The sequence below is a fragment of the Ambystoma mexicanum genome, chromosome 7p (genome assembly GCF_040938575.1).
Source record: "Ambystoma mexicanum isolate Mex_15411 chromosome 7p, UKY_AmexF1_1, whole genome shotgun sequence".
Taxonomy (NCBI): Eukaryota; Metazoa; Chordata; class Amphibia; order Caudata; family Ambystomatidae; genus Ambystoma; species Ambystoma mexicanum.
Window position 1 is genome coordinate 720873475 of NC_090939.1, and position 26245 is coordinate 720899719.

The 26245-nt window shown below is 44.1% G+C and overlaps 1 protein-coding gene across 6 annotated transcripts in view; it reads right to left on the bottom strand.

Annotated features, from left to right (window-relative positions):
• Window positions 1–26245, bottom strand: part of CTPS2 (CTP synthase 2) — a 2467148-nt gene that overhangs the window by 1679479 nt on the left and 761424 nt on the right. For all 6 annotated transcript variants that reach the window (XM_069636801.1, XM_069636799.1, XM_069636802.1 and 3 more), the window contains one exon: window positions 2927–3043. In XM_069636801.1, the coding sequence (XP_069492902.1) occupies window positions 2927–3043 (117 nt within the window). The remainder of the gene's footprint in view (window positions 1–2926; window positions 3044–26245) is intronic.

Genomic DNA, 26245 nt, shown 5'->3' on the forward strand with positions numbered 1-26245 from the left:
TAGCCAAAACCATGTCTAAATTGTGTCAGACTGTCATTCCTGACCTTTCACAGAACATTACAAGAGGTAAGTAATTTGTTCTCCTAGAGGATACATCCCTCTCACAGATTCCTCATCTTTGAAAGACTTCCAAAGCTGTTCAGAGTACATTTGGAGGTGACAAGGAGGTAGGAATGTCCTTTCATGGTACAACCTTTGGCAGAGCATACTTTCCTACCCTTGCATCCTCACTAGCCAGTGGGGCCAACATGTAGTGCTCTGAGAAAGCGTGAAGCAATGCTCAGGTTGCAGCATATTAAAACGTCTGCTGATGGCATACCCCTTTGGAGGGTCGACAAAGTCACTTGGCCCAACGTAGAATGTTCTCTAAGACCTCCAGAAACTTCTCCATGGGCTAGATCATAACTTGTTTTCATAAAAAAGTACTATCCATCAAGAAAAAGTCTTTTGGATGATAGCTCTTCTTTTTTTCGGACCAGCAAAGCCAAGAAAGAGCAACTCATACAGTCTGTAGCCTTTGGTTCTGGAAATATAAGTTAAGCATCCTTCTGGGGTTTAATACGTGAAGCCTTTCCTCTTCCTCAGAAGGGTGAGGTGGTAGGATAAACATAGGAAGTTGTATCTTCTGCTGACGTTGGAACTCATACTCTCTTTGGTAGGAAATCTTTTAAACTGTAATGGTAATCTGCTCTTTAGAAAACTGGATTAAACAAGATACAGGTTGTTAATTCCTGTTGTTGGCCTAGCTGAAATACTAAGCATTGATGGAAGAATGCTTTAGTTATCGAAGTTAGACAGACTGCTTCATCAGATGGTAAAGAGTAAAATGATTAGCAAAGAAAAGCCACAGCACAGTTCATTCTGCAAATGAATAAATAAAGGAGCATTTTAAACTTCATTGGCTGAAGGAACAGTATGCCTGGAATGTGGGTTTGGAATTGCTGTCTTATATAAAAGACCTCAAAAACCACTGGAAGCAGGGAACACATAAGGATTCGAAAACTATCCACGTTTCTAGATGAGAATTACATATAAAAAGAAAAATCATTTTAAAGTGAAAATGTTGAATTAACAGCAATACAAATACTGATTTCTCAAAATCTTGCTCTCAGCCTCGATACGGTTTGTCACCCCCCTCCCTGAGGGCTTTGCAGTCCCCGATGTTGTTTTTAAAGCCCGATTTAGGAGACATTTCACATGTGCTTTCCTCCATAGATGAAGGTCTGGCTTACTCTGGGCTGCGGCAAAATACACCACTATGCTCACAAGTCTTGGCGCCATAAGATTATTGTGGCGATGGGGGCAGTATAAAAACGTTTAACCATAACATAACCCTCTGACATAATTTCAGTTGTGTTGGAATGGAGGAACTGCAAATGGCCTGGGGCCACACTGCACCCAATGTTGGCAAGCAAGAAAAAGGTTTTGGTCCAGAATGAATCTCAATGGGATTTTAAAGGTCACGAATCTGTGGGAAGAATGCATCTGCTAGGAAGACTCTTATTTTCGGCACATCAATTCTTTCCGCAATTAATTCATTTTCCAGGGTTTTTATCCAAAGGCAAAAAAGGGCAAAAAGTGTGCAGCCCTTTTTAATTCCACTTATGCACAAGACTTTCTTGGCGAGTTCTCCAATTACGGCCATACCTCACTGAACCACTGAGATTGATATCTAACTCGATTGCGATACTAAACTTAAATTAAAAAAAGGAGCACTTGGGCTATAAAAACACGTTATATCCAAATGGTGATCACAACTATTGTAATTCACAATATCCAAAACGAGAGAAAATAAAGGGCTTGAACTTGTTGAGTCCCCATTTAATCATAAACTCAGATCTCACTGTGCTCCTTTAGTGTGATATCCTCGATAATTATCTAAATGCCATCACTCAAAAGCATACATTATCTGGACAGACATGTTTATTTACCAAAATGGCCTGGTTAATGCAAGTTTAATTTGAACTGACTACCAAAAGTGTTAAACTGTCATGCAATGCAAATACAATGCACCAACGCCACTGCTTTAGGGGTTCGCCCCATAACTTCCAGACCGCCAAACTTCCTGCTTCTATACTACTCCTACAGCCTGACTTGTCCCTACACCTCTCCCTCGTGCTCCCAATGGTGTGATTGCTTCTGACATGATAATTCTCATTTGGGGTTCTGCTTGTCGATGAACCAGAACAATCTCCAAAAATACCACTGCCTCTGTTTTACAACATTTACCTTCTACTCTACTGCCCATGTTTTATTGGATTTGGGTTGTTTGCCCGGAACGGAAACGTTTGTGGCGGAAAAGACCATAGCTAACTTGACCGTTACGGTGAAACAACCGAAAGTGAATGCCTCCCCAAACATACCCCACAAACACCCCACGCCCTGGCACACCTCATTGTGTGCCGCTGACTCCCTGCAACACTGGTTCCCTTCACTTACGTGCTTGGGAACCAGCGCCAAAGGGTCCTTTCCTTTTTTTTAAACTTTATTCCCCTATGAGGGCGACACCATATAAACCCCACTCCTCATGCTCAGTATTTTCAGATTCTCAATGGAAACGGCCAAAAAAGAGTGTATCCGTTCCTACGAATGGGAAAGGCCTTTTTCGGTCTTTAGTAACATTCCTACAAATGGATAGTCTTTTTGGACATTTCCGTTTTATCTAAAGTAACAGTGCCAGCATTCACCGCATGAACCACAGCTTCTCAAGAGGAACACCAGAGAAAACACATCTAAGACAGCCATGAAGTTCCACCATCCTTCTTGTCACATGTCACTCCATTTTATGCCCCCACAACCCGACAATGCATCCATGTAGGTTTTTTACAACATAAGTAAACACATGATTAAAAACAATGATTTATTATAACACTAGAAACGAACAGGGTACACTTCACAATAAAGCTATAAACCATGAATATCCTACCTGTGGCACCAAACTGACATGGATATTACAGAAATTATCTTTTTTAACTCTGAACTGGAACTGCCTGAAGGCCTCAACAAATGCCATTCCTTCGATGTCTCCAATAGTGCCACCCAGCTGAAAAACAAAGTACCCGAAATCAGCAGTGAATTAAACAATGGCGAAATTAATTGCAAAGTACAACTTTCCCTCGACATGAGGCATAACCAAATTGGCTACTATTGGCACAATTCATTAGATTTTAGTCAGTAACATAACAAAAAGGTCAGTAACCCTGTTACTGTAACATGTATTCACCACACCAGCAAAAAGCATACCACACAACAACAGAGAAATGAAAACTAGCAGCCAGAACGGGTCTGTTTAACTTTAGGCTGCATTTTACATGTGTGGTAACATACTTGACACTAGTTCTGCTGTTAGAAAACAAGGGTTTTATTTGTTCAGTATTTCACGGATGAGGTTAGATCAAACCGCTACATGGCCTATTTGTTGAATGTATAAATAATATGGACGGAACCAAGATAAACAGTGTCAGGAATGGATCAAATCAAATGGTACACTCTTGAGGTTGACACTTGTCTGTTGTGCGGTGTAGCACAAAATCAACCTACTCTTACAATTCCTTTCCCCTCCTTGGGACATTCTGTTCAACAAAGAAAAATTCCGATGCAGCCAATATAAAATCTATCAACATAGGGCCTCATTACGACCCAGGCAATAAGTTACCGCCTGGGCCGTGACTTTACCACCATGGCGTAAACTACGTTTACGCCATGGTGGTTGGCGGACTTACCGCCCCATTCCGAGTTTGGCGGGGCGGCAAGTCCCCAATCCCCATTTACCCTTCCCCATTCCCATTTTTGCCCCATTGGGCATAATGGGAGTGGGGAAGGCGTTAATTACGCCACCGTAAATTACGGTGGCGTAATTAACTCCATGGTCCCTTAGCGCCATGGATTTTAACACCTGCTAAAAGCAGGTGTTAAATCCGCCATGGCGCTAAGGGACCTCGTACTCAGGCGGTAAGGGTCGGCGCTGTTTACGGCGCCGTAAACCCCTTACCGCCTGAGTTGTAATGAGGCCCATAGTCTTTTAACAAGCCCTGCATCTCCTGGCGCCCCTCTATTAATAAAACACAATATTTCGAGGACTGAGCAAAGCAAAAGTAGTTCCATACTTAAATGCCACATTACGAGTTTGGTTGTATCTGGGCGGCAAATCCACCTAGATACCACCAAACTGTATTACCGTTAACGCTACTTGGTCGCCGAATTACAAGTGTCGGTGATGGTGTAAATCCTCATTTTCTTTGAGTCCATAGGAATCAATGGGGCATTTTCGTCGGGATTACTGCTGTAGTAATTCCACCGAAATTTGGCGGAAAGCTGTCAGATTTACCTCCAGCTCGTAGCTGGAGGTGAAGCCACAAACTTTCAGCCAAAGTTATAGTTGAGCTGAGCAGTCAAGTGGCAGTATATGTTTTTTACGTGCACCGCCCAACTTGTAATGAGCCCTTTGCAGACCCGCCCTATTATAACAGAAACAAAACAGCAATGTTCCTTCTGGGAATGGTTTGACAGCAGTTACTTGTAGTCTGTCTGGTCTTCTCTGTAGGCCTCTCTGCCGTCACCTTTTCCTCATAGCCTTTTCCCAGGAACAGGGCTTCATGGTTCTCTTGCTTCCAGGCTTTCCACAGCCTTAGTGCAACTACTGCTGTGCTCTCTCCAGCCCCTGTGTTTCTTGCTGTTTTATGTAGGTCTCTCAACAACCTTGGTTTGCTTCTTGCTTCTCACTAGGCCCCTTGTCGTCCCTGGCTCTCTTTCATGATTCACATTAGTCCTTCATTGACCTTGGTTCACAGGAGGTCTCTACCTCACAGACCTTCGCTTTGGTTCAGGATTCACAGTAGGTCCCTCGTGCCCCTTGGATTTTTTCCTCAAGCTTCACAATAGGTCTCTCTCTAACCTTGGTTCTTTCTCAGGCTTCTCAGTGAGTTCCTTACTAGACCTTGGCCTTCCATCTCAAGCGCTTCCTCTCTCTAGTCTTGCTCTCAGAATTCACAGTTCTGACAAAGGGTATCCTCCCCACCCCCTGACATTCGGGTTCTTTTCTTTTCAAGCAGTCAATATTATTTTAACCTCCTGCCACTGGTACAGTCTTACTTCCCTTACACACTAGGATTTCTGGTGAAAGGTCTCTGGGCTTGGCCTTGCAGTTCCCTCTAGGTATACGAGTTGCTGGTTCAATAGTCTGGCTGTCTTCCACTTTCAGGATTTCTAGGCTCCTGCTGCTTTCAAACTGGCTTTCTCCAAATTCTCTCTGTTTTCCTACAGAGTGGTATTCTGGATTCCTTCTGGAAAGGTTCTCCCCTTGAAGCAAGGAAGTGCAGAAGGGCAGGCCTTCCGGGATATCCTGTCTCTGTGGGTTAGTCCAGCGCTCTGTATGCTCCCTGGATTGGGACTCATCCTCATTTCAATTTCAATCCCCAGCTCTGTTTGGTCATTCTGTGGATTTTTCTTAAATTCCCTTCTTAGCTTATTATTAGTGAGGTGTCATCATTGGTTGATGATTGCATGGGTGTTATTAAGGATGATGACAGTTTGCAAGGCTTTAAAGGTGTCTGCGGCACCATCTTGGAAATGCTACCCAAACGGAGCACGCCTTCTTGGTGATACACAGCCTGGCCGCACTGCTGAGAAGCAGAATGCTCTGGGCGCTTCTGCCATCTGGTTTTGCAAGACCTTGCTCGCACATTCTCCTGTAGGTAAGAGTTTATTTGGATTTCACAAAGACTTGCGAACATCACAGGTTTGCAGATTGATATGATATGATACGATATGATATGATATGGCATGTATAAAGCGCCTATACACAAGTGTTTCAAGGCGCCTATACACAAATGTTTCAAATTCCCATTGATAACCTGTCTGTGTCTCTGGTTCCCAACTCACTATTACTTCTTTCAAGGGTTTCTGGGTATTGAAGTCATGCAGATTAAACTCCTGCAATGGGGCATCCTGTCAGATGCGGCTCACCCTCCCAATTCTCCTCACCTGATTCTTCGGAGGATGTTTCATTGGGAATCTTGACCTGGGTCTTGTGACTTAATTGCTTCTTCTTCGCCTCTTTCTCCTTGGGCTTCTGGTCCTTCCGGTCGTGTAAATAGGGTCTGGCACCCCCGGAGGCCACCTTGGCAGAGATAAGACCCTGCCCTCGGGGGACCCCGGGGAGCCAGCCCCGAAATCAGGGAAAAAGCCGAAAGGCAGAAAAAACCCTGGATAAGCGGTGAAGACTTGTAGTCCAGGAAGGTTGACTGAATGAGGAACTGGATCAGGAACTGCCGAAGGCAAGTCTCTTTACTGCGTACTCAGTGCAGGAGTTATGGATTTGGAACCAGGAAATGAAGGTAAGTAAACAGAACTCCAACGGGAAGGGCTGGCTGATTGTTAAAACAATTAAAAAGGATAAACTAAAGAATGTAAAGGGGAAGAAGCAATGAAAAGAGAGATAGAGGATAGAACGAAGGACAGTCTAGATAGGAACAGGAATCCGCCTTGTTAAGAAGTAACCGGCGAAGGAATGGATCGTAAAGTGTGACCAAAACCAGAAAAGGCGTAAGACGCCAGGAGGAAAGCGGTGACTCGGGAAAAATCACATAAAATTCACTGAAGAAAAGATACAAAAGAAGGGGTAGTCACGGGCTATAGGCAGCCGAAAGTAGGAAGGAAGGTGCAGAGTAATGCGAAAGGAATTGCAATACTCCGCTCAAGCTATTGACGGCGGCAGTAAAATGCAGAGATAAACCGAAACTAAAGGGGGAACGCGAGTACGCGTAAACGGATAGTAAACAAAAGTATGCTTTAGTAGCGAGGGAAGGAAAGATGCAGGGGAACAGTAATGGACGTTACAAAGGAAGGCTGTTATACGGAGCTAACAGAAGGAAGGCAAGGGAGTTCACGGAGCGAAGTACAAAGGTAATAAACACAGATACAACGCACTGAGTAATGGGAGGAGTCTACCTTTATACGTGACACCGCCATCTTGAGTGAGGACTAGAGCGAGTCCTAATGCTTCCACCGTCTCCACAGCATCCATCCACATTTCCTGACAGTATGCCCCCTTCTCCTCAGAAACCACCCCGGCTTTCCAGGGTGTAATTGATGAAATCTTCTCAACAATCTCGGGGCGTGAATATGGCCTTCTGGTTCCCAGGATCTTTCCTCTATGGGATAACCCTTCCAATGAACCAGATATTGTACCTTGCCCTTGCGATATCTGGAATCAACCAAGTAGGCCACTTCATATTCTAGGCTCTTGTGTCACGGGTTTGGACATCACTGAAACCTCGCTGAAATGGGTCTTCCTTGTATTTCTTTAGAAGCGAGGCATGAAAGACTGAGTGTACTCTCTGGAGATAACTGAGCAGCTTGAGCTTGTAAGCCACCGGATTGACTTGGGATAGAACTGGGAAAGGGCCCAGAAAGCGAAGGGAGAACTTCCCCCTATGTACCCATTTAGGTAGAAATTTGGTAGACAACCAAACCAATTGATCGGTCTTCCAGTCTGGGTTGGAGCTTCTGCTTCTGTCTGCCAACTTCTTTTGTGACTGCTGACTGAGTTCATGAGCCTTTTGAGCCAAAGAATGTACATGAAGATCCTTTAAAACACTGTCAAGTGCTGGAACACTGGTAGCCTGAACACTCAATCTTGGTAGATGCTGGGGAAGATAGCCATATGTACAATAAAACTGACTCATCTGAATAGAGGTATGAATCGAATTATTATATGCAAATTCTGCCTGCGGAAGGAACTGAAACCATTCATCCTGTTGAGGGCTACAAAAACATCTCAAGTATTGTTCCAGTCCGGCATTCAGTCTTTCTGTCTGGCCATTACTCTGGGGATGATATCCTGAAGAGAGTGCTCTGTGGATTCCCAATGATTGACAAAGGACAGAACAGAACCTGGAGGTAAATTGGGGACCTCTGTCCGAAATAATGGTCTTAGGTAAGCCATGGAGACGGACAATATCCCTGAGAAAGGTGGCTGCAGTTTTCTGGTGCCGATGGTACGCCTGGGAAAGCTGAGAAGTGGGCTAACTTGCTATAGGAATCTACGGTAACCATGATCACAGTCATGCCATGTGATTTGGGGAGGTCCACTATGAAGTCTGTGGATATGTGCTCCCACGGACGTCCCGGCAATGGAGGTTGCTGTGATAAACCGATAGGCCTGCCAGTAGAATATTTGTTAGAAGCACAGACCGGGCAAGAGGATATGTAATTGTATACGTCCTTCCGGAGAGTGGCCCACCAGAAACTTCTGCTGAGTAATTCATCTGTCTTTCGTATTCCAGGGTGACCAGCTAAAGTACTGTCATGACACCAGGAAAGTACCTGTTCTTTGGAATTCTTGGAGGGAATATAGAGTGCAGTGTCGTGATAATAAAGTCCATCCTCTCCTTTTACCACTGTAGTTGGAAACTCTGTTAGCTTCTGATACTGTGGAATGAGATCCTGAAGAAATCGGGATGTCGTGGCAACAATCTTGAGATTTGGGAAAATCAATTCATGACCTTGGTATAACCCGGAATCGTCTCCTTGACTGCGGGATAAGGCATCCGCCTTCTTGTTCGCAGACCCTGGTAAAAAGGTAATGACGAAATCAAATTGTAAAAAGAAATAGGCCCACCTAGCATGACGGGCATTAGTACACTTCATCCGCTGAAGCACCTGTAAATTGCGATGGTCGGTGCGGATGTTGAAACTATGAAGAGCCCCTTGCAGTAGGTGTCGCCACTCTTGGCAGGCAAGCTTGATGGCCAATAATTCTCTCTCGAGAACAGAATAGTTGCATTCACTAACAGTTAAGGTCTTGGAGAAGAAGGCAACTGGATGTTCAATACCATCCATTAATTCTTGCAGGAGTATTGCTGCGATGGCTCCAATCGATGCATCTGTCTCCAGTATAAAAGGTTTACTCTGATCTGGCTGTATCAGAATTGGAGCAGAAGTGAACAATCTCTTGAGGAGTTGGAAGGCATCCTTAGAGTTCTTGTCGAAAATGAATCTGACTCCCTTCTTGAGTAGTGCTGTGATAGGCAGTACCACCCTTGAGAAATTTGGAATGAACTGCCTATAAAAATTGGCTAACCCGAAAAACCTTTGGATCTCCTTAACATTGGTTGGTTCCTTCCATTCTAGGATCGCCTTGATCTTATTTGGGTCCATCTCGATACCATCCTGTGAGAGGATAAACCCTAAATAGGAAATAGAAGTTGTCTCAAATTGGCATTTTTCTGGCTTAACAAGCAGTTTGTGTGTCTGTAGACGCTGCAATACCCTCTTTACTTGAAGGCGGTGATCCTGTAATGTTTGGGAAAATATCAAAATGTTATCCAGAAAGATTACCACTGAAAGGAATAGTATGTCTGAGAAGATCTTGTCCATGAACCTTTGGAAAATGGCTGGTGCATTGACCAGCCCAGAAGGCATCACCTTGTACTCGAATAGACCCAAGGGAGTCCGAAAGGCTGTCTTCCACTCATCTCCCTTTCGTATTCGGAGCAGATGATAAGCCCCCCGGAGATCCAACTTTGTGAAATAAACTGCTTCTTGGACCGCCTCTAGTATGTCTCTTATCAGGGGCATGGGATACCTATCTCTGATAGTTATAGCGTTAAGACCCCGATAGTCAATACATGGCCATAGTTCGGCGGAGTCCTTCTTCGGTATGAAGAATAGAGAGGCGCCCCCTGATGATTTAGACTCCTGGATGAGGCCGTGTTGCATGTTGGCATCCAAATATTCTCTTAAGGCCCCTCTTTCAGGTAACGGTAGGGGATACATTCGTCCAAATGTATAACCGAATCCGGTACCAAATCTGTAGCGTAGCCCTCTTCTCTATGAGGGGGTAGTTGTTTAGGTAAGTTATCTTGAAACACCTCAGAGAATCCTTGATACTGAACCGGAAGTGAAGCAATGGTTATCGTTCTGAGGATACTAGCTTCCTTCCTTTCTGACCTCTGGAACTGTGGTGTGATACAAGGTGTACCACAAAACTGTGAGTTAAAACTCATCTTGTTGGCTGACCAGTCAATAAGAGGATTATGTTTCCTCAGCCATGGAATACCTATGACTAAAGGGAAGTGTGCGGCTCTGATGAGATCAAAGGTTAGGTATTCCTGATGTTCTCCTATCTTCATCATTAGAGGTAGTGTCTCACTTGTAATAGGTCCAGATGACAATGGTGTACCATCTACTCCTTCCACGGGTATGGGTTTTGACTTCGGTCTTGAAGGAACAAGCTTCTCTCTGGCCCAGTTTAGGTCGATGAAATTGCCTGCTGCACCACAGTCCAACATTGCTAGTACCTCTGTGGGCTCTGAATCGGTCAACCAAAGCAGTACCCTAAACACCATTAACTGGCAGTCCTCCGTTTCATCTATTGGTCGGGAGTAATTGCAAGGGTGGCAGGTACTTCCCCCGATACTTCCCTTGCATACGTTCGGGGGCTGGAGTTTTCCTTTCTTCTGGGTGGAACTTCAGGACAGTTCCTCAAAAGATGTTTGGATGAGCCGCAATACATGCATAATCCCGCATCTCGGCATCATTTTCGCTCTTCCTGAGTTAATGGACCCCGCGCGGTTCCAATCTGCATAGGTTCTTCTGTTGTGGGAGTCGGCCTTGTATACAGAGATTGGGAAGGTGAGCTGGAGACTAAAGGGGCGCTGCGACCTCTCCTTCTTTCTTGTCGGCGTGCCTGCATGCGGGGCTCGATTTGTAGAGATAACGTCATCAGTTCCTGAAAGGATGCTGGTCTTGCCACTCGTGCTAACTCATCCTTAATATCGTCATGAAGGCCACGTCGAAAGATTGTCTGTCTTGCAGAGTCGGGCCAATCTGACTTTGCAGCTAGTCTCAAAAAAAGGAAATATAGGTTTGTAAATCCGTGGTTCCCTGACGTACGTCTAGTATTGCTTCTAATGAGGTGTACAGAACTTCTGGTCTGTTGAAACGTTCCTTTAAGGCTTCCACAAAACAATCATAATCGTTTAAAGATGGGTCGTTTCCTGTTACCAATGGAGTGGCCCATGACAAGGCATTACCAGTAAGGTTTGCGATAATAAATCCGACCTTTGATCGGCTTGTCTCAAAGGCATGAGGTCTGAAAGTGAAGTAAACCTTGCAGCCATCAAGATAATCCTTAAATCCACCTGGGTGACCATCATACTTTCCAAATGATAATGTCATAGGTGGCAAGTCGCCATGGTCATCTCTGTGTAATACAACTTGTTGTCGTAAGACGACATTCTCTGTTCGTAACGCTTGGACATCTACGGTCAGGTTCTGCATGGCCGCCACCAACTCCTGATACTGCTCCAAAGATGCCATCGGAACTATCTGGCGTTGTATGCTGTCAGATGCGGGCTCACCCTCCCAATTCTCCTCACCTGATTCTTCGGAGGATGTTTCAGTGGGAATCTTGACCTGGGTCTTGTGACTTAATTGCTTCTTCTTCGCCTCTTTCTCCTTGGGCTTGTGGTCCTTTCCGGTCATGTAAATAGGGTCTGGCTCCCCCGGAGGCCACCTTGGCAGAGATAAGACCCTGCCCTCGGGGGACCAGCACCGAAATCAGGGAAAAAGCTGAAAGGCAGAAAAAACCCTGGATAAGTGGTGAAGACTTGTAGTCCAGGAAGGCTGACTGAATGAGGAACTGGATCAGGAACTGCCGAAGGCAAGTCTCCTTACTGCGTACTCAGTGCAGGAGTTATGGATTTCGAACCAGGAAATGAAGGTAAGTAAACAGAACTCCGACGGGAAGGGCTGGCTGATTGTTATAACAAATAAAAAGGATAAACTAAAGAATGTAAAGGTGAAGAAGCAATGAAAAGAGAGATAGAGGATAGAACGAAGGACAGTCTAGATAGGAACAGGAATCTGCCTTGTTAAGAAGTAACCGGCGAAGGAATGGATAGTAAAGTGTGACCAAAACCGGAAAAGGCGTAAGACGCCAGGAGGAAAGCGGTGACTCGGGAAAAATCACGTAAGATACCCTGAAGAAAAGATACAAAAGAAGGGGTAGTCACGGGCTATAGACAGCCGAAAGTAGGAAGGAAGGTGCAGAGTGATGCAAAAGGAATTGCAATACTCCGCTCAAGCTATTGACGACGGCGGTAAAATGCCGAGAGAAACCGAAAGTAAAGGGGGAATGCGAGTATGCGTAAACGGATAGTAAACAAAAGTAGGCTGTAGTAGCGAGGGAAGGAAAGATGCAGGGGAACAGTAATGGACGTTACAAAGGAAGGCTGTTATACGGAGCTAACAGAAGGAAGGCAAGGGAGTTCATGGAGCAAAGTACAAAGGTAATAAACACAGATACAACGCACCGAGTAATGGGCGGAGTCTACATTTATACATGAATCTGCCATCTTGAGTGAGGACTAGAGCGAGTCCTAATGCTTCCACCGTCTCCACAGCGTCCATCCACATTTCCTGACACATCCACTGCGGTAGTACTGCATCTTGGAGAGAAGGGGAGCGAGCTTGTGGGATCCCTCTTCATGCACTGTTTGGGAGGAACATCAGGCAGCAAACAAACCAGCCCAGTTCCTAGGCTCACTTCCGACATATTCAGACAACTGGACACATGACTCCAAAGAATGTTGATGGACAGGGCGGAGAATGTGCTTGTAAGTTGGTGAGAGGGGGCTTTTCTGCGCTGTACTGTACACACATTAATGTGTGTGTATGTCCCATTCGTGTGAGGAATGATTGTTTTCATGTGAAATAAAACCCTATTGCGGTATTGTATTGCCAATAACAAATTCAAGCATTGTGTCGCTGCACGAGCTTTTTGAATAGTCCAATAGGGAAGGATGGGGCTATATGAGGAAAGTCCTATGCAACGGAGTCATACAAAAATTACAGCGGAACACGCATGTTACAGGGTCTATATCAAAGGTTTCTGCATCCCTTTCAGGTAAGAATATTTATTGAAAGGCAAGCAAAACGAGAAATGATCTTTCCAAAACGTTTAATTTTAAACACATCAATTTTACAGCAAGATGTTAGTTTTTGATGAAAAAAGAACTATACCGCATACCATATAACAATACTACCTTACATGTGGGGTTGACCTAGTCAAAGAAAACACACGAGGAAAAACACGTAGATCAGGCTTTGTTTCAGATTTGGTTAAAAATGCAAGCATTGCAAGATAATTCACCAAGGTCGCTCTAACACAGATTAGCTGAAGTGACCTTGCAGTTTCACAGATCCATCTCAGAACCAGTACAGATCTCTACTTGAAAAAAAAGATAGCATGTGGAAGCGGTCACTATAAAAAGCCCATTTGCTAGTCAGTGGCAGATTGAAGAATGTGTAAAGCCTTGTACCTAGAGACAGCCATGTAGTAGCACAAAATATGTCCCCCCTGCCAGCCAGGCTGATGCCCCCGCCCGCAATCTCATCAACAAAGCAGGGATTGGTTGCGCCACACTCCAGGTCGACCTGGACCACCAGGAAAACGCAATGATGAAGCTGCAGCAGGGGCACGCCCTGCACAGCACTAGGTGAAAGATGTAAGTTTGCTTTTTGATCAAAGTTTAAATCTTGCAACTAGCGTAAAATCAAAGGGGTGGTCCCTATTCCTGGCACCCAAAAATACCACCCACCAATGAATATTTTAATTGAAGTGGCATAAATATTTGCCACAAATATGCAAGGGTGACCAAGCGTAGTGAGGGTGCATCAACCAACCAAGGGAGGTTCGGTGAGGGTGGGTGTGGGTACTCCCCTGAGAATAATTTTTTAATAATGGGTTAAAATGTTGCAGGACACTTTTAAGTAAAAAATTTCGTAAAAATCCAGATAGTGGTTTTGAAGGGTAACTCATGAAAACATCCAATAGATTCAACTCACCAACAGTGTACAGGAGCATTTCCCAATGCAATTTCATGATACCTTTCACCACAATATTGGCCAGTATAAAAACATGTTCACACTGGCTCTGCCCGCAACTCGACCTTGATCACGTTGAAGCCATTCTCGGTGTCGTTCGCGAGCTGCACCAGTTCCCACATTACTATTTGCAACGATTTGGCATTCGCTGCGGGCTGCACTCCCGGCAAGAGTAAAGATGCAAAAAAGGATTCTGCTGAGCTGAAAAGCCTGTATTCTTCTGGTATTTCAGCAAGCAATGTAGGAGAGGGCCTTTGGATATGTAATTCGATTTTCTCTGCCGTTGTTGGAACTGTCCTTTTCCTAGCCGGATGTGGGGCTCCTGTGTGGGTACCTGGTTTTTATCTTAATCTTTGACCGCGGGAAAACTCGTTGGTCCCTCTGCAGGCAGTGCTCCCCCTTCAGGTGTTCTTCTGGGATTACTAATAGCGCTGAGTGAAATGTGGCCAGAGAACAACAGGCCATCCATGATGGTAGAAGGTGCAAGTAAGCCTGTTGGCCGCAGATCCAGTAATAATCCATCAGCGCTGCAGTTCCTTTTTTCATGTGATCAAGAGAGTCGTATTGCAATGATAATTTGTACTGACAAAGACTGTACCTTTACTGCAGAAACAGAGTCTATATTGTTCTTCCTCGTGTACTTGCACCGGCTTTTCCATTGTCGCAATCCACGTCAGTTTTGAGATATGCTCTGTCCAAATCTGCCCACAGGTAGTGTCCACTTGTGCTATCCTTTTCTTGCTATATGTTACCAGTCCCTCTGCCAGGAAAGGTAGTGTGATGTCTTGCCAGTTGTTATTGACATTTTTCTGCCCTTTCACCATCAGATAGGGTAGCTCAACACACTGGATGTTTTTTGGATCGTCGTTGCACTTTTCAAAATCTGGGCCGACCATTTTCCGTTGCACATTGTGTGCCTGGAACTTTCCTTTTATTCTGAATAGCGCAAGATCAACTAGGTATTGTGCCTCTATAATTGGGACTGCTTGTGGTACTAACACCTTGGGAGCCCCTGATGTGTGTGGAGTGAGTGAACACCCGTAACAGCTTCCATTCACAGCGTTTCTCCCCACACCACTCATATCAGAGTACCATGAGTTAGTGAACTTGGGGTGATGAAAATCCTCAATCACATCAAAATCCAGCACTTGCTATGTGTCATACTTTGGTCGTACTTCCCTTTTGATTCTACTACACACATTCTCAGGGAAGGCCGCTTTAGCAGTACTATCGGAAATCACATTATATCGTTCCATAGTGGTAGATAATCCCCTACTTGCTGAAGACAACCTGTTCACTGTTTCCCCTACTAAAATATAAAGTCAGTAAATTAATTTCCATTATTGTTATTAGTGTTCACATTAGTGCTAATATATGTAAATCCACTCGTATTATTAACGTTTATATGTATTGTTCCATTTGGACAATCCTATTTCCCCTATTACCCCTTTATAGAACCTCCCCCATAGTACCCTCCCCCAATACACTCCCAATAGTACTAGCAATATCACATGCAGTTCTCCAGCAACAACTGATCTACAACAGCAGATATAGGTCCACATTCTCTCATTTGTGCATCTGCACCTCGGGTCCCTACTTAACAAATTATTTACATTGGTTACGTCCATCTCCTTCTTTCCAGAAATAGAAGTACAGACACACAAGACAACGAAAAAGGGAGAAACGTACAAGATGTACACTGTACACAAGAGAAAAAGGAAGGAAAAGAAAAGAGAAAGAGAGATAAGGAAGGAGAGAGAGAGGGAGAGAGAGAGAAGGGAAGGAAAAAGAAAAGAGAGAAAGCAAGATAAAGAAAGAGAGAGAGAGAAGGAAAGAGAAAAAAAGAGTTAAAGAGAGAAGAAAAGTGGGAGAGAGAGAGAGAGAGAGAACGAAAGTGCTCCCAGAAAAAAGAAAAATACTGAGCTAGCAGCTGAGCTTTGGACTGCCACTTGAATGTGCACCACACCCGTACCGCCCCTGGACAGGCAGGTGAGATAATCGGGGCACAAGTACTGGTAAGCCTCGTTTTAAGATAACAGATGCACCAGTGTGTTCTCTTGAGGTGCCCTACAAAGTGGAAGAGGTGGACCCATTAACACAATTCCTTCACTTTCACTGCGAGGGGAATACCAAACACCACCTCATAAGTCCCTTGGAACCAAGGGTTATTCCATCTGCATACAAAATTGCAGACATAAATGAAGTCCCCCGGCAGCAGTGGTTGTGCGGTTATATGCTCAGGATCTGTCACCGTAGTAGCAGACAACCCCATAATCTGTATAAATATAGACCCTACCCAGTAAATTGACAGGGGAACTCTCGGAATACAGTAAAGGTGGCCGTACTACCTTCCCTTCACCTTTACGTCAAACTCCTCAGTGTATGGAACCTTGGAAATAGCCCCAGTGAATCCCTGCACGTCAAGATATTTTTCTGATAGTGGAAAGTTTCCTTCCATGACACGTGATTTAGTTGCACCAGTCCACCATGAATATGAACTGCTTATTTCCTATCTCCGCACCCACCAAAGGTTCCTATTCAGGGTGGGTTGTCGTCGACAAGACCGGACACGCTAGTGCTCTCTGTGGGCTGTCCTAATCAGGATAGGTGTTCATTTTAGGGAACGAGAAGGTGCTACCTCCTACCAGTGCTGCTACCCAAAGGGAGCAGCAGTCCCACCTAGTACCCTGTTCACCGGGGCAGCACCACCCTGCTGTTGTGGTAGCTGCTACGCTTGTGTATCTGGTGCTTTGGGCTGCTGATTATAGGTTTGGTATTGCCCCTGTGAATACTCTTGATTGTGATACCCTTCACCCTATTGCGGGTACCCTAGTCCTTGGTGTCCTGGGGGCCCTTGGTCCTGTTGCTGCGGCCCATAATTATACCACACTGCAGACCTATTCCTGCATCCCCTTTTGAAATGCCCCTACCTTAAACAATTCCAACATTGAGACTGTGCGAACCTACTCCCCACCCTTGGGTCCAAATCCTCCTCCTCTTGTTCCTCGTAATCCCCGTTCCTCACTGTGGCCCTCCTTGCTGCCACTGTGGGCCAGGGAACTGTTGCCCCCCCCACTGCACTGTCCTTGTGCTCCTTCAGCCCAGAGCACTGCAATAGTGGCACTCATTACTTGCTGGGAAGTCTCTGTTCGTTCCACCTGTACTGGCATCGATACAGTGACCTGGACTGCTACCTCTGCCAATTTTTTATCTGCCAATTTGGCTTCTTCCCCCTGATGCCTTTGGACTATTTCCCTCTCCCGTCCTTAATCCTTTTACAATGATGCACTATTATACTCTGTATTTCAGGCCACCCCTTCGCCTCGATACCCACTAACTTATCCAACGCCTTTTTGCAATGAAATAGAAAAATGGTATCGACTTATCCCACAGCCCTCCCATCTCAGCTCTCCACTTCTCTTACATTTTAAGACTAAATCTAGCTGGGTCCTCATCATCAACCACAGAATACTGCATCAAAGACTGTAAATTAGGGTTATCTGGGAAGGCCCTTCTTAGTGCGCCCCATACCAGTGCTCTAACTCAATTGAATGGTGCTCCATCATGTACATCGTCCCCCAGGGTTACTCCCGGGTATCTGGCCTTAACCCACACGTCCCCAGCCTGGTCCCCAATTACAGAAACCAACAAGCTCTTAAGATCCCCTATTGCCAGGGGCAACACTGCTGTTTGTTTTTTAAATTCATATATCCACTTACTCGCCCCTGCTGTGGGAGTGCCTTAATTAAATTATTCTTATCCATTTGAGGGCAGGTCACATACTGTGTCTTCCCTGCCCCCTTATGTATAAGGGCCAACAGCATCTTTGCCCTACTTCCCACACCCTTCTTCATAACTCCTCTACTCTTTAAATCAATGCCATCCAGCCGGCCCTGCTCCTCAACCTGCCCCCTGCCCTTAGACCTTTGACTTGGGGGGTATTTTCAGCCGCCTCTACACCCCTCCCTTCTCCTTCACTCTGATCCTCAGTAAACGTATTAGCATCTTCTTCCTCCACATTCTCTCCCAACACTGTATTCTTCCCTCCCTGGATGATCCACCCCACTGTGCTTCTTTCTTTCTCAATACCTACTTGTTTTATTCCTTCAATATCCATCTTAAGCAGCACTTCCCTTGATGTCCATTCTCCTGACCCTTCTCTTGGCGCCCATATATCCCTTAATGATCTTGGGGACGTCTGTATCCTTCTCAGTTCTGTTAGTAATCCCGTCAACCTATCCTCACTTCAGGTGACTGGGTATACAGAGGTGGCGGTGGTAGCCTGCGGTGTGGCTGGCGCTGCAGGAGACGCTACCGCAGCAGGAAGGGTCCCTATCACAACAGTTACTTGCTTGTGACAACAACAAAAAGAAACTCATCCCCCACCCTTCTCTCTCACCCTTTCATGTGCCCACACCACTCCACAAAATCGTCCAACACCTTACCACACGCAACACAAACTATTACCGCCCCTTCCAGGGCCTGTTTTTCACCAAAAAGTACGAACACAATAGATTAAAACAAAACGCTAAACTACCGACCACTACTTGTTCCAGGCCTACTACTTATACAAGACCACTACTTTTTATTCTCATATACCTCCTTTAAATACTATACTGCCTTGTGCTACCACCTTCCCTCACCTTCTGAGGAGGGGCTCCCCGCCTTACCTTTGCCTTACCTTATAATGCCTTATCTTATAACACCTTACCTTATAACACTTTACCTCAACACTCCATTTTAACAACAAAAAACTCTGACTTCATCCACATCACATCGACGACTACGCTCTCCACACACTCGCACCTTTCACACTTCCCCCTGCATCTGTCCCCTACTTGTTATATCTTACAAGAGTCTACTCACATGTGCGTGCTCACACAAACTTGTCCGTCACGGGGTTCCAACACCAGCCTGCACTCTGAGCTGCGCCTGCTTCAAAGAGCAGAGAGGAAGTCCCTCAAAATGGCTCCTGCTAAATCGCTCGCAACACGTGTTTGTTCTGGACCAGTCACTGTAGATGGGTGCGGCTCCTTCTGGAGAAATGGCCTGGAAGCCTCCACAGTTACGGTGGGTGCTGGGATCACACTGGGGTCACCAATTGAAGGCATGCCCCTGAATTTTCACACCAGAGAGACTACAACCTGCTAGGGAAGAAAGGTCCAAGTCGATCTTGATAGGATAACAAGTATTAATCTCACATGCAGATGAGAGCAACAGCAAAGAACTCTGCTGCTAAGAAAGTTCTGCAAATAAAAGGTACAAGCAGAAACTTTTAAAGATACACAGTGTCATAATGACGCAGCAACATACAGTAAAAACCTGTGCGCTGATTGGATGGACCCTATACACGTTCCACCTTTACCCATAGGGGGTGGCAGTCTATTGGTCCCAGCCCAGTCCGTGTGTCTATTTTCCATCACGTGAGCTGTGGGGCTCATCTTCTTCTCACGTCAAAGGTCAAAAAATAAATTAATTATACTCCTACCACACAAATATTTTATCACTGTGCACTTGGCCGGCCTCAAGACGGACACAAAGGAGGTTCTGGGGCACTCTAACCTTCACACACATTTCACTCACTCGCCTCCACGCCATCCGGCTGCAACGTCTCCACCCTCATTTTGAACTATAATTTATCCCTCACAGCATCTCGCAATACAAATCACACGATTGTCGCTTCAACGATATGCCCTGTCCGTCCTCTTTGAACATTTCAGGACTTCTTACTTTGGGGTTGGTGGTCAAAGGGCACCTGGTGCCATGGAATTCGGGGATCTTAAGGTTTAGTCAGTTATATAGGCTATAATTTGTGGTCACCCGGAATGAGCCAGGTCATGCTTTGGCCAGTATGAGATAACATGCACACCAGGCGCCAGTCTCTGATCACGGCCCTGTAGGGCAAATTCCTCTTGGGTAAAAAACACATCTTTGCAACATTGTTAGCACAAAGAATATACCTTGTGCTGGTTGGGGGTGTAGCTGTCCTCCTGGGAGCTCAGGCACGGCTGGGGATTTCTGCGGTCTCTTGATTTTGGGCCTAGAGCATGCAATGCCATATTAACCGTGCAGGCCTTCCCTTGACCTATGATTACTAATACCTCTTAGTCCCACGATTCAAGCTAGCAAGAGTCAGAGGTAACAGCTTCCCGGTCAAGGCTGCCCAATTTTGTAACGCCTTGCCCCCCACATTGAGAGCAGATCAATCTTACCCAAAGTTCCGCCAGAATATAACAAAATGGCTTAAAGACTTAGACAACTAGGCCTGTTCCTGACACCTATCCCTCTGGGTTCCTTTGTAATTACGTAGCCAATAGTTATCTTATTACCTTCTTTGTATTTACCCCCTCTTGGAATTATGTCATGCCTATGACTTTAATCTACTTCCATGTATCTGCTTGTTCTATGTCCTTTATAATATCATATGTAATGTAATACCTTGAGATGTAACTAAGCTGTAAATTATCTTATGCTCTGCACCCTGAAACCCACGGGTCGGTTGCGCAATACAAGTAATAAAACAAACAAATCTATGAAAAAATAGGAATGCTGCTATCGCCTTGGGCTATATTATGTAGTTAGACTATATTTGGTTATAGTAAAGTGAGGTCCCGTTAGACGGGATGGCGTCCCTCGTACTGTCCCCTCTGGCCCCTCACAGTGCCTCGAATGCATCTCGCCTCACTTTAAAACACCTTGGGGGATGGGACGGGGCTGTCCCTTTCCCAGCAATGGCTCCAACAAAATGCAAGCCGAACCACATAATAAAAGTTACCATGTTTTTTTTAACATAGATACCCAGTAAAAAATGTCATGCCACAGTAAGAAATAGCTAGACAGCCTGCACTTAAATGTCAGTCCAGCCAGGTAATAACACTTATGCTTGAATTATCATAGAGGCCGAGTTAAAAAATAGCCTGCCTGCACCCTGGTCCTACCAGCGCCTCGCACACACACACATAATCGCATTCATTATAAATGTGATTATGTGTGTGTGCGAGGCTCTGGAAGGCAGGCATGCCATTTTTTACTGGGCATCTATTATAGCCCAGTAAAACAGGCCATGCCTGCCCGCCCCTTGGGCCAACCAGCACCTCGCACACACGCATAATCACATTCTTTATGAATTTGAGAGAGATGGGGGGTTAGTAACCATACACAGAGGGAGCCCTAAAACGCGTTTGTGCTCCTAAGCACTGCCACAAAATAAAAAGACGTCTACACGAATTGCTAGCGTGGCAATGTCAGCAATGGACTGAAGTTCTTGCACACATTTTTTTATATTAGCTCATTGATTTCAACAGAAAAAATTGATTTGGTCCTGCCTGGACTCGAACAAGTTCTCTGCCGAGTAAGCATGGATGTGAACAAAATGCACAAAATGCAGTGAGCTGCCAGTCCTGTATGGGAGCATGGCCCATGTAGATGAGTAGTGTTTACCCCGAGGACCTTAGGGTGGAGGTGTCCTATAGAGTCTTGCGAGTCTTTTAGTTGGTGTGAACTTTTTAATTGCCTGATCTCTGTAGACGCAGCCCGTGCTTTGAGATGAGGGGCCTGTGACCACACACAGGGAGGCAGCCCTAAAACAAAACCACAGCAGCCCGGATGCCTTTGGTGGGGCAGGCCCAGCGGGCGAATGCCCGAACTCATCGGAGACCAGTGCGCCTCTGGCAAGCACACATAGTTCAATAAGTGAAAAAAAATGTCATTAGCTACCTGCCGTTTGTCAAAGAAATATATAAATGGGAGGAAAACTTCAATGCGCCAACCAAATATGACAATTGATATATGTACTGTTATTGGTTAGTCAAAAGGTCAATTAAGTAATTGACCTTTTGAAGTTTGAAGTTGTTGTCCTCCCATTTATATATTTTTTTGATAATCTGCATGTGTGACAGCCACACAATTTGGGAAGAACCATTGCAAGACAACTAATATTATACCAATTAGTCAATAAGAGGAATCGCCTAGGGAGAACTTTGTAGGCTGCACCAATTGTTTATTATAACTGCCATTTGTCACTACACTTGGGCCTATCGGCCTATGGGTCTCATTTATTGACATCATAAGGCCTGGTGTGCCCATACAATGTCAGGTATTGCCATGATATACTCTGATACTACAACACAAGGTAGGTATTGAAGCATATACAGTTATTTTGCCACAGGATTTTTCATCGCAGGACCTTTCATCGCCGTTTTTTAATCGAAAAATAAAATCAATGTTTTTTTTTTTTGGCGGGGGGTTTAAAAATTAAATAAATATTTGTGGGTAAAAGGGAATAATAAAAAAAAAAACAAGGGGGGTGGTTTGGGGTGTTATGAAAAGTCCAGCGACGGCAAATCCTGCAGCAAAATAACGTAGAACCCTGACATCATAGACCCAGGTACTAAAATAATTGACACCCTTCTTATTAAAGCCTAGGTCCTCACACTCTATTTGAGATATTGCAATCAATAGCTTGGATTGTCATACCATTATCAGGCATTACCATGAAATGCCCAGGCACCCACAGAACTGGCAGGTATTGCCATCGTGTGCACAGAAACAAACACCATTGCAATGTTTTACGCTCAAAGGCCCAGGTACTCACATCATTGTCAGGTATTGTCTTAAAACCCCACACATTAACACCATTGTCAATGTAGTGCCTTCATCAGCCCAGCCACGGCCACTTTGCCACATATTGACATAAGAATCCCAGGTATGGCATTATGACATGTATGATGTCAAGAACTGGAAGCATATGTTTTTCTATCATATGGCTAGATTGTAACATACTTACAATTTATTGGTATTCGTGTAACCAAATACGCCTATCAATTGGAGTACAGAAGTGCCATACTCTGCCCATTGACAAAGAGGGACCACATGTAACCAAATACATCATTGTCATTGAATTTCTGCCACTGGGGCAGGTGTAAAATGTAAGACTCCCTTTCTTGTGACCATGGATCTGGCTGGGACTTGGCTCATGTTTTATCTTACATTACATTTCATATTTTGCACTTATAATGAATCGATTTTGTATGGAAGCTACACAATATGTGCACATACGTCAATGTTAAAGTGTCTGCAAATTGACAAATGAATGCTACATGAATCCCTATGTGAAAAATTGATATTGTTGTATATAGCTCCCATAGGAAATCATCAGAAAATTATTTTCAAAATGTCATATCCTTCTGCAGCAACGCTACAGATCAGGATTATGGTATTTATAATCAATAACGGTAATAACTGGATTTTACCTAATACGCTAAATCAGGAAGGAACAATGTATCTCTCTTCCCCTTGCAGTCTCAGTAGATAGGGAGGGCGCGCCGTAACTCGTCCCTGTCATAACCCTTGTATCTCGTGAAAGATATATGTATCAGTAAGATACCCGGGTAACACGCTTGTGTTGCAACTAGTCAGAGATCAATAATAAAAGAGTAACAGTACCTTCAGAGCGTTGTCAGAGGTACAGGTAGATGTGCAAGAAATTGCAGAAGTACACGTAGATGTGCAAGAAATTGCAGGCTGGGCACGGCCGGAGTTCCGGATACTCGCTAAAGGAAGCTAGAATGGCCTTTATGTTTTTGTTGTCCTATTTCATACAGTGTGAACATTATACTCTATATATTATATATTTGTGCTTGATTGTGATTATGTTGTCACATGTTGATTGATTTAATACTTGTTTTAACTATGTTCCATTTATTAAACTGTAGTGTTTTACTGCAACTCCCTAGTAGGCCTCCCTACTTTTTGCACTTATAGCTATTTTTTTCATTAAGACCTGTCTACCCTTGTTCTATTTGCCCTATTTTACTGCCTATCCTTACCCGGATTAGATAGAACAAGACACTTACAACTATTCGTTAAGTGTCACCCGGGATTCCTCCTTCATCATTTGAAAATGGAGACGGTCCAGACAAATATAAATGAATAGCGATAAACTGAGGTTGTATTCCGCCTGGGGGCTCCAAGTGACACCATAGACTAGCTTCACTTTCTTTGTCTATCAGGTGTCAATCAGAACCAACCCCTCTGTGGAATATGTTCCTGTAGTGAAAAGCTACGCATCCACAAATGAGTATATTGAAGAGGGTATCACTATGCAGCAACTGTTTTGTTGCACAGTCAAATATGAACCTACACAATGACTAAAACATTGTTCACAATATTTCATTCACATCACAAAATGCCAACACCAAAGTTTTCGCTTTCAAGTAATTTATTTGTGTTAAATTAAACATAGGGTTCCTAGTTTTCAGTGTTTATGATTTGTCAATTTCAGTGGTGTTTTTCAAGTATTTTCAGAAAATTAAAAAATCTGTACATATCACTGAATAACAGCGCAACAGTGTTTTTCCAGTGTATATGAAAAGCATGCATTTATTAACATACATACTTTTTGGGGTAGAAATATCATCAGATAATAGTTTTGTTATTATTATTTAATTAGTGTATTTAGGGTGCATTTAGCATCCTTTCATACACCCATCAAAATGCATACAAAACAGAGATAAACACATAAAATAGCATATTAAAATATATATGTATATAAAACAACTCTTTCGATCTAAAATGAAAAACATAATTTCATACAACAACAATTTGCTTATTAAAATCAAATCGATCATAACACTTAAACATTGGGTACAGCAAATTTATCTTTGACCAAACATGGAATGCCGCTGCAGTACTCACATAGGAATCTGCACAAAATAGCGTACTCCAAAACTGATGAGAGCCGTAGTTAACAAATTTAGCATATGCCCTTTCATATAGTTCGAAGTGAGGAGGGCAGTTGGTCAGAACATGACGTGCTGTTTCAATTTCAATCACCACGCAGGCGACATTTGCGCTCCTCTCTCTGACTTCTCCTCCAAGCTCCTGCATCTGAGAAAACCAGTAGCAAATCAAATCGCACCTGTAGGATAAAACGTATCAGGGCTCGGAGTCGGAGCGCAACCAGGTATCTCTTCAGGGAATCCCCAAATAGCCCCTGGTGTTTATAGACTGCATATTTGTGCAGCTCTGACAACCTACACAGAGACGATATCCGGTCCAACAATCTCAATTTACGACCCAAGTTCACCAAAAATAAGGGTACATCCTGGGCCCCATTACAGAAAAGATTAATATCCTGACAGTTACTTTCCGCCAGGGATTCTAAGTCTTTAAAACATGTGCTACTAGTTAGACAAACACTATGTGCCTGAGTACTATATAGGAGAGAGTCAGTTGCTTTCCAATTGTATCTTATGTCCACCCACAATTTGCAAGCGGCCATTTTCCATAGTGACATAAGTGATTGAAACCCTAGCTCAAGTCTAAGGGCCTCCACAGGTACTGCACTGGGTAGGCTCAGCAATGAGCGAAGGATTTTTGCCTCTAATTTCGGTAACCAATGGACTGCTCAGTATAACGGACACCAATCTGCAATACACATCGCCTCAATTGATTTACCTCCATTTTGAGAGATAACCTTTCTTAACACTAGCCATTTGCACCAAGACCTGGTCATAATACTTTCTTCCAAAAGGTCAAAAGAAGATGTTGCCTGTATAAGAGTACCGAGATACTTGTAGACTGGGACTTGTTCAAAACGTTGTTTGTTCAACATCCAGGTGAAGAAACCACTCCTGTAGGCCTTCCTACCACAAGTCATAATGTTAGTTTTTTTGATATTTATTGGCGAGCCGTTTATTTTGGAATAATTTTGCAAAGCGATCAAAGACCGCTGCAGTCCAATTGTCGTCCTGTCCATAATTACTGTATCATTGGCATACATTAAACAGACAGTTTTACATTTGCCATATAAAGGAGGAAAGTTGGTCGCAGCTTTTAATGCCAGGTCTAAATCAGACACAAAGATTATAAAGCAGGGGTGCTAAGTATATCGTGAGACATACAATGTTCTCAATAGACATACTATTTAAGAACAATCTCTCAAAAGGGGTAACCAACACACTTCTGCTGAGAAAGCCAACAACAGATGGCAGTGAGACGCTACCCCTGGAAAGGATGTAGGCAATTTTGTGTACGGAATGATGCCCTTTATAAATAGCCTGGGCATGTTCTATTGTGTGTGAGGGTCTGGTTGACAAAGAACGTGCAGGGGACACTAATCTGCATATGTATTTACATCAGTGTGAAATCACTGAAATATGTTCCAGGAAGATTTTGCAGTGCCTATGCATGTCTTATTCTAACCATACATATATTTGAATAGTCACAAAGACATATTTGGGGCACTAGTACACATGCTGCAGTAGCTATATTAAATTATTGTTTAGTTGTGACATTTTTCAAATATGTTTATTTTTAGGGCTGCATTAATTCATGGTCACATAAAAAAGCTCAA